The 9,735-nt window shown below is 37.2% G+C and overlaps 1 protein-coding gene across 1 annotated transcript; it reads left to right on the top strand.

Annotated features, from left to right (window-relative positions):
- Nucleotides 1-624: 624 nt before the first annotated feature.
- On the top strand, nt 625-8,583 carry LOC132819194 (probable tRNA methyltransferase 9B). The gene is made up of 3 exons (XM_060830644.1): nt 625-778; nt 4,592-4,765; nt 7,533-8,583. Exons 1-3 carry the CDS (start codon nt 625-627, stop codon nt 8,564-8,566), a joined length of 1,362 nt encoding a protein of 453 aa, XP_060686627.1. The 3' UTR covers nt 8,567-8,583.
- The last annotated feature ends 1,152 nt before the right edge of the window (nt 8,584-9,735 follow it).

Raw genomic sequence — 9,735 nt, 5'->3', positions numbered from 1 at the left:
ATCATAGCCCATTTATGACTTGGGGAATTATTCAATTCTGTCTCTTGAGATAGAGGCTGGCATCACATTGCTTTGATATCTGTATGTTTTATCTCAGATTTTGAGATATTGGTGGACTGGAATAGTTATTGGTGAAAACAATGCCATGAGACAAGCTCTGAAGAGAACTGCAATTGTTAAAAAGTGGATTATCATGCATTTTGCCTTTTATCATATTCAGCTCAGAATCTGAGCAAAATCGACTAATCCCAATGCCAGCTAACATTTGTATGTTTTTATAAACAGGGAACCATTAAATTTTCATGAATATTTTTTAAAAATTCCACCAGTTTTGATTTTAGAAGTACTCTAAATGGGCAGCAGTACAGGAAGTGAATTTAAGTGCTGCAAATGATGACAAATTGTGGAGGTAAAGCTTCAGGCACTTAATTCTCATAAACAGTCTTGACCTGGACTATACCTTTGAAGTAATTGGATTACAAATAGAGACAAAACCACACTGAATACAATCAAGGTAGAGGAGCCAACACTCATAGTTAAATGAGTCAAATCTGATTGAATAGGTTACATGAAGTGCACAGATATGGTATTATTCTAAACTCCAATTTTTCTTTAAATCACAGGATGGAATTAGAAGCCATTCAGTTGGAAGAAGCCCATGTTCATAATGTTTATAAGCAAACAGCACCATACTTCAACGAACTCCGAAGTAAGGCATGGCCCAGCGTCCGACAGTTTCTCCTGGACCAAGAACCAGGCAGCCTTATCGCTGATATTGGTAAGAAATTACAACAAACTTAATGCTTTCCAAAGTATTAGTAAATGGGATTTCTCTAAGTATTCTTCAATTGCATTGCTTTATTTTCCACCTGTGAATCACCTTGGAACTATATAAATGTAAATTCTATTTACATGAACACATGCTATTGTTGTTTACATTCATGTACAAGATACAGAACCTGCCAACAGAAATTAATAATTTGATGCCCCTCTTTTTTGTGAATTGGATGGTTTTTATATGGCTTGGACACTTTAACAGTGAAATTTTAATAATGTATCTATAATGTCCATATTTGTTAATATTAGAATCAGAGAATCATAGAATCCCAACAGTACAGAATGAGGCCGTTGGGCCCATTGTGTCTGCTCCGACAATCCGAAAAACATCCCACCCAGATCCAGCTTCCTGCCCTATCCCTGTAACTTCACATTTCTCATGCCTAGTCCACCTAGTCTACATATCCCGGACAATATGGACAATTTAGCGTAACCAATCCAACAAACCTGCACATCTTTGAACTGTGGGAGGAAACCAGAGCACCTGGTGGAAACTCACTGAGACGTGGAGAGAACATGCAAACTCCACACAGGTTTATGTCCTCTCCTGTTAATGAAGTGCTATCAAAAAGGCAACCAAATTCAATCCGTGTATGCCTGGCACTGTTCTACAAAGGGAATAAGCTAACTAGCTTTGAGCTTGTAGAGAATTTGGGATAGATGTGTTTGGAATGCTCCAGTCAGAAATAGGAGTCTGGGACAATTGTTTCGCTAAAGAACATTTTTTTATGCTTGTTTTCAAAACCTTTGGCAAGTTATGATTGAAGTGACTACATATTAAAAGTACTTCATTGGAAAATGCTATATGTGTAAATAAAAATCTTTTGACCGTTGTCCTGTTGAATGTTTCAATTTCAGAAGCCCCTACACTTCGGAATGGAGCATATTCTTGTATCAAATCTCCCAAAACCAAAATAACTGTGGCTTTATGATTGAACAAGCACTGCTTCCTTGCACTGCTATCCATGTTTTGAACTGGTTCAGAGACATGTCAGTTTGTCTCTCAAACTTTGGTGATTTATGGTTCAGTCCCTGTATCTATGTGTTAGAGAATGAAAATAGCAAGGGTTTTTTAATTACTTGCCAATTTCCCCTTCCCCTTCCCCTTCTGGCATTCTGAATCCAACACCTCTCCTGATCGATCTGAGGACAGAGTTTACTGACCCATTCCTCTTATGAATGTTTCACAATTGGACTAAAGACAATGATACTTAAGGGAGTTCAATGACCTTTACAGATGAACCAAATGCTGTACATATCTAGCTTTCACACACTGTCAAATATGGGAATTACTGCACTGTGCTTAAGAATATAGCTGATTTCTGTCTTACTAATTCAGGGACATGGTAGAAGAGTTTAGCATTTCTATTGCTACCTTAGCTAAGATCAGTGAAGACTAAGAATTAAACATTGATGCTGTCTAATATGTGTTGCCATTTTCAACTGAACAATTACACAACTACAAATAGTAATTGCCAAAGGTTAGTGGGAAACTACTAAGTCAGGTCTTGAAACAAAAGGAAATCAGATATGGCCAGCCTGTAAAAACACCAAACCGACCTCATGCAATGGCTTTGATTCATTATGGGAATTCATTTAGTTTGAAATTATGAAAATACTTCCACTCTACATCAGTCAGCAGGAGTATATGAGCATAAGAATGAACCCAGAAAATGAAATTCACTAAGAAAAAAAATTACAAATTAGACATTACAGTAACTTAACAAAAGATTTTTTTATTTTAATATTTTCACTTTTGGAAACTTTGCTTTGATTGGTAACAATATGGTTGTATTAATATTTCTCTAGGAATACACTACAATCCAGCATTTGCTTTCAAATTTAATGATTTTATGAGCCAGCTGAAATGGACTGAATATTATCACACCACCATTCTTGGCACCTCTTTCAATCATACACAGAGACCACTCTGCTCTAACTGACTGTGATTAATTTTATGGTCGATGTGGAGGTGCTGATGTTGGACTGGGGTGGACAAAGTTAAAAATCACACAACACCAGGGTTATAGTCCAACAGGTTTAATTGGAAGTACTAGCTTTCGGAGCATGACTCCTTCATCAGGTAGCTGTGGAGTACGATCAAAAGACACAGAGTTTATAGCAAAGGATCACAATGTCATGGATGCAACTGACATGATATATTGAACAAACCTAAGTCTTATTTGTTCAATATATCATATCAATTGCATGTATGACACTGTGCTCTTTTGCTATAAATTCTCTGTCTTATAATCCAGCTCCACAGCTACCTAACGAAGGAGCAGTGCTCTAAAAGCTGGTACTTCCAAATAAACCTGTTGGACTATAACCTAGTGTTGTGTGATTTTTAACTTTGATTTTACAAAGATCACTTTTATGTAACTATCCTCCACTCATAGAATTTTGATTGAGGACTTACTGTGCTATTACCAGAAAAAATTGATGCAGTTTCAATAATGAGCTTTGTGTGCTATTGTTCATGGAGACTGTTTCTTCAGACAAACTGTGTAGACTATTTGCTGCAGTAATTTATTCAAACAGACCTGTTTTGCTGATTTAACAGACTCTTAAGATTTTCCTTACATCTTGCTCTGTCTCAAATTCATTGGTTGTATCAGGAATGTCAATGGATACGTTCCCTGAATTTTGTTTTCCAAACATATACTTAATTCAGAATATTTGTGAAAGTGCATGCATAATTCAAATTGTACATTGCATCAGTGCAGTGCAGATACACTTCTTACAGTAAAGTGCACAAGGTATCTCATAGACTTGCCATTTCAGATAATATTTGCAATGTGCATTTGCATTTCATGTCAAACATGTTCTGGTACATAAGGCCAAACATTTCTCATGGTTTCCGGCCCGTACTTGTACTATGGTGGAGACAATTGTCTTTCTCTGTTGAACTTAGCAACAGTTGCACAGGTTTTAGTGCATTTCTTAACGCGTTGTCCGAGCCCTTGGAATGTGCTCATTTGCAAACTTGTTATTGGCAGCTCTGCTAAAATAAATTACATGTTGTAAGTTGTGTGAACCCTTTTCTTCTGCATCAGTCCTAAAGCCGTACATTGTCTTTCTCAAACTCCCAGTCCTCATATAGTGTGAGATTAATGGAAACAATCTGATATTTTCCTCACCATTTTCAAATCAGGTTACTAACATATTAAATCTCCTATGCAACAATTGAATTTTACTTTCTTTTAAAAAAATTGGTTCCATGGTGGACCACAGTATTTGGCTGCTGTTTCTCAATAATTACTATTCTCTGTGTTTCTGTGTGTTCTTCCTTATGGCTCTAAGGAAACAACATTTTATTTGGAACTCTTAGTCATAAGTGAACAACTGTCCAAACCTCTGTCTATAAAATTCTGTACTACTTTGTCCACTATTTGTATAGTCTGTATGCCTCGATTGCTCTGCTCCGAGTCTGTCACTGATGTTAGCCCAATTCCTGGTAAAACATTGGTATGTCATAAAGACCTGCTTGCCAAACTCTCCACTCTCTGAATATCTTATGAGCAATGTGGCAGCCGTAACATTTCAAAGTTTTAATGAGATAACCTTTTATTAGCTTATGAGAGCAGTTCATTTATGGGCAATGCACAGATGGAAAATCATTTTTCAGCCTGCATTCCCTGCTAGATGCACCAGATTGTGGTATACCCTTTGTATCATATTTAAACTTAATTCCTTTAAGTGTCATTGTAAGAAGCAATAAGTTGGCATTAATGGTGGTCTTTCTCTACTGCAGGTTGTGGAATTGGAAAGTATCTTAATGTTAACAGCCAGGCTTATAAGCTGGGCAGTGATTATTGCAGCCCCTTGGTGGAAATTGCCAAAAGACATGGTCATGAAGTCCTGGTTTGTGATAACCTAATTCTTCCGTTCAGGGATCAGTGTTTTAATGCAATCATCTCTGTTGGAGGTAAGAGAAGAGATCACATGATCATATACTAGAATATAAGACACAAGTGAGCTGATATCTTTTGATAACTTTTTTATCCAGCCATAGTGAGATTAATTTTTCATGCACTAAATATAGGAAAGTTGTAAATTCTTTATAAAGGGTATTCATGATTTTGATGTAGATTAGAGAGGTGGCCTGATTTTCCATTCCTTGTGTCCACTCACCCAGCACTACTGCATATTAAATAGATTGCATTGGGAGTGTGCTACCTGCTCTTCTACCTTTGTATTGGTGCCTTAGATTATTACATGGCTTGATTCCCATCACTGTGCCATGTGGTAGAGGCAGAGTCAAGAATATATCTGCAGATAGACCAGGCCTCTGTCACATCAGACAGAGGCCCCAAGTGTAGACTGTGTGCATGAAAAGGATGTCATAGCTGTGACTGTTAGCTGCTTCTTCACTTGGCTTCTGTTCTGAGGAGTCCAAGGCACAACGCCTTTACCCAGTTTCATTTGGCACACTGATATTGCTGCTCTGGGTCTGTGCCTTTTGCAGGTAAGGAACTCCATCTATATAAGCAAACAACTGAAATCTTGAGTGAAGATTTAAAAAAAAGCAGTGAACTATTAAAATTGGATTGCCTCCCCAGATTCCCACAACCCCACTCAACAATTTTCCTGTTTGTCCTATAAAAGTATTGAATGCACTCCAGGCAATGCAGAGAGTCATTATTGAAATCATCCTCCAATATGTGCAATTGTATAATATTGGCAAACACAGATTAGATTCCCTATAATAATAATAATCAAAAATATGTTCTGAAAATAAAGCTATTTTAACTTTATTTAACATAAAAACTTACATAATTTTCATTAAATATATGACTTATGTTTTATCATAACTTGGTTAAATTATCCTTAGTTAAGCCTTTTTGTAATAGCTGAAACCTGTGAGTTTTATTTTTCATTTTAAAATGAAATCTTATTAGAGTGAAACAAAAAAAAATCACAAAGTTTAGTCATGCAAAGTGGATCAAGGCTGTATCTTCAAACTGATCCATATTTCATCAGGTTTATTTCAAATAAGACCTAATCAAATTCAATTTGAATTCCAATGTAGTTGTTTCTTAGATAAAGGAGTGCTTGAGTTTGTGTTTTGGGATTAGTGCTGCCAATTCTCTTTATTATGGACAGTGGTCCATTTTGCAATGGGAAAGTTAATCTTTAATAGATGTGCTGTTGTCAATATTTAGTCAGGGGTTAGGAAATAGTTTGCACCAATCAATAATTCACCCACTTCTTTTGCATAATAACTACAACAAAATAGTGAATGCTGGAAATACACAGCTGCTCAAATGAAAACAAGTTAACACATCAGGTGGGAACTCTCCAGTCAATCTCTCACTCTTTGACTGGGCAAAATTCAACTCCTTTGTGTGGTGAGAAGATACTGGGACAAAGACCTCTTGTTCTAGTTCTCTGTCCCACTGTGTCAACAACCAAACTCAGGATCTCTGCTAATGCATTTAATTGAGTCAGTGCCTGGTCTAGGTGCATAATGAAATAGCAAAACATAATTTAAGCATAGGATTGACCCCAGAAGGGCTTCCTGCCTGACCAGATTATTTTTAGAATGGTTGAAGAGGTACCTGGCAGTGGGCCTCTAGGAGGGTCTATCCACAGAAGCAGAAAAGCTGGGCTCCCTGAGCCAGGCTGAGGAACGCAAAATCAGCCATGTTTTTAGGAATTCCCCTCAATTCCAACTGATCTTTAGATTTTGGTGCAGTACTAGCTAGAAAGCTCCAAATCTGGCAGCTGAATGTGGTTATCTTGTCTATCCTAGTCAAATCATTAAATCTGGTTTTGCATTGTGTTGTTGATTATGGAGTTTTGAACGAAGTAGCTAAGTCAGCAGCTTCCTCCTTTCACTATGCCCCAACTGTGTTCAACTCTCCAGATACCAAATAATTCCTCTGTCCTCATTTCTTCAAAAACTCAGCTTTAGAGATGTTGGAGGTGAGGGAGGCAACTTCAAAGTGATGCTGCTTTTTGCTTTATGAGGTATGAGCTATTGCTAATACCCACCGACTATTCCATTAACTGGTTTGATCTCCTTATTTTTGAAATGCCAATGTAAGATTATTGACCGTATTAGTAACTCTCAATCCCTTATTGAGATGACAATGGTTGAAAGCATGTTATTTTTCACTTTTGACCACAATATTTTCACCAAGTTTAGGTTATAGATATGCAGCTTTTATATTTCAAAAAGAATGCACTGAAATGCAAGTGGAAACATATTCAATAGTAACTTCCTAATGAAATTGAAAATGAGAAAAGTATGTTTGTTGTGCTGGGAGAAAAAGCAGCAGAATGGGATGAATTGGTTGAAATGTGTCAAATGACCAGCTTGATATGATCCTATAACATGCTTGGATCCATTGTATAAGAGGTGTGAAGTTTAATGCTGTCAGCATGGTTAGTAATGCTACTTATATTCCAAAGTGCTGATGAAGTTGTTGAATGTTATTTTATAAATTAGTAGGTTGCAGCCATATATTCATGATGGAAGTATTCATATATGTTTTAGGGTTTATACATCTTGTCAATCAACTCAGTGATGATAGAATCAAATGATGAAAAAGCAGGTTATTTGGCTTGTTGTATTTGCCTTATCAAAGCTACCAATTTAAACCCCTTCCTGTGTTCTTTCCCCATTGCCCTGGGAATGTTCTCCAATTGTGAAAATCATTATAAATGAACCCTATCATTTCTTATTGTAGTGATTCACCATTTCTCAACAAAAGGCAGGCGTATACGAGCAATAAAAGAAATGACAAGGACTTTGCACCATGGAGGACAGATGATGATTTACGTGTGGGCAATGGAACAAAAACACCGCCATTTTGAAAAACAGGACATCTTTGTTCCTTGGAACCGATCCTTGTGTTCTCGACCGTCATCAGAGTCTGGTCAAGGCCACAACAAACCCATAACTGCGAACACAGTCAAAGCACAAGATAAAGATCAAATGAAAACAGATCCAACTGAGGCCAGTGCAATGTTGTCTCTCAGGCAGGATCAACACACAATACTTTCATACAGAACTAACAACCACACCTTGTTAGAAAATTGCTGCTCCAGGATGTCTGAAGATCAAGAGCATCCATTTTACAAGAATCTAGGTAAGTCACTTTGTTCATGGTTCTTTTCTAAATCTCTTGACGAGGCTGCAATGCAGACACATATTGATCACTTTAAATCAATGAGGAAATCACCAGAGGTCATCCACAAGTGGAAGAACAACCTACAGCCTGTGGGGAACTTGGGTTTACCTTCTAGGCACTGCAGTTTGGATGGGGATTGTCCACCATTAATGAAGAGAGACAGTTTTGAAGATGAAGTATTCACTGAAAATCCAAACCATAAAGAATCACAATGGTTAGAGAACAGTTTGAAAGAAAAGCAAGGGAGCCATCAAAGCAAATCCTGTAGACAAGAGATCCTAAATCCATATCAGGCTAACAGACAGATTTTTCAGAAAAATGATGAAGCAACAAGATCCAAGGAAAGTACAAGTTATTTTAAGAGGACATCCACCACAGAGTCACCAGATTCTGGGATTGACAGTACCAGATCTGTGGCTTTGGATGATAAGCAGGAGGAATTTGCAGATGCTACAGAATTAATGAGATATTATCATGTCTTCAGGGAAGGAGAATTGGCTCAGCTAATTGAAGAAAATGTACAAGAACTTCACATCCTCAATTCTTCTTATGATCATGGCAATTGGTGTATTATAGCAGAAAAAGAATGATGCACCCAGATTACAAACTGACAAACACATTTTAATGCAGAAGCAAAAGTGGCAACTCTTTAATCTACTAAATTTTAATCGCACATTGCAACCAGACCATTTGTAACTCCTATTATGATAAGCACAATATTGAATATGTTATACATTGATAATGCTAAAAATTTATTACAATGCCCAGGTATTTGTGCAATTGAATTTGACAAATATAATTGGTCAGCATTTTCATCATATGTTCTCATGGGTGCAACTTGAATTGAAGCAAAGCATGAGTGCAGAAGGTGCTAACAGGTGCTCGGTGTTATCATTACCATTTCCATTTTGGTTAGAGAATACATCTTAGGGCCAAGCAGTAACATGTTATAAGGACATTGAAAAATGCCATGTCACAAGGACCAAGGGACTTTACACACCAACAGTGATGTCACAATAACCCTGGTCTCAAGAGTTGCATAGGAGCAATATCCCTCCAATGCAGTGAGAATGCCACCTGGATCTCTTTCAGCACATATTGTTGTCCCAGTTTGTTGCTTGATGATAAAAGCAAAATCGCGCAAATGCTGGTAATTGTATGATGATTGACGGTTAACTGCCAAACTTTGTTTAAATTGAAACCAGAAAAGATGACTCTGATTGGTCAAGGCATTGTTCTGGGAAATTAACCAAAAACTGGCTGTCTGCTGGTTTTTACTGAATTGAAGTAGGTAGCTTCCAGTATACACAAGCGTGTCACTTTGTAAGCCTGATTGACAATCTTAAATTGGTTGCCAGCACTATTCTTAGCACGCTCATAATTATTTAGCAAATGCTGCCCAATGGTGGAATCACACTATGTTTTTCAGTTTTGCAAGCAGAATACTATTGGGTATTGTCAACATGTTGCTGGTTACAAACAACCAAAAGAATAGATTATTTACTAAAATTAGCCAGTTTTTGGGATGTATGGCTTACCTATCTATCATTATACCTGCACTGTCTGTTTCAGCAATACTCAAATTCAATCAATTGATTTGAAATCAATATTCAATTTGGTTGCATGGTTTGAGCCTATTGAAGCACAGTTCATTGACAATAAGTAACACAGGGTGAGATTGATCATTAGAAGTGTTTTCTGATTTGCTCCCTGACTGCTGGCTAGTCTCAAGAGTGCACAATTCTTGGATTTCAATTTA

This window comes from Hemiscyllium ocellatum, chromosome 1, assembly GCF_020745735.1.
Source record: "Hemiscyllium ocellatum isolate sHemOce1 chromosome 1, sHemOce1.pat.X.cur, whole genome shotgun sequence".
NCBI lineage: Eukaryota > Metazoa > Chordata > Chondrichthyes > Orectolobiformes > Hemiscylliidae > Hemiscyllium > Hemiscyllium ocellatum.
This window is presented reverse-complemented; position numbering and strand designations above follow the sequence as displayed.

Bases quoted from the DNA above. Each gene is read 5' to 3' on its own strand.
- LOC132819194 (XM_060830644.1), top strand. From the start codon at position 625: ATGGAATTAGAAGCCATTCAGTTGGAAGAAGCCCATGTTCATAATGTT. The intron at 779-4,591 runs GTAAGAAATTAC...TCTCTACTGCAG, and splicing joins CAGCCTTATCGCTGATATTG to GTTGTGGAATTGGAAAGTAT. The intron at 4,766-7,532 runs GTAAGAGAAGAG...TTCTTATTGTAG, and splicing joins TGCAATCATCTCTGTTGGAG to TGATTCACCATTTCTCAACA.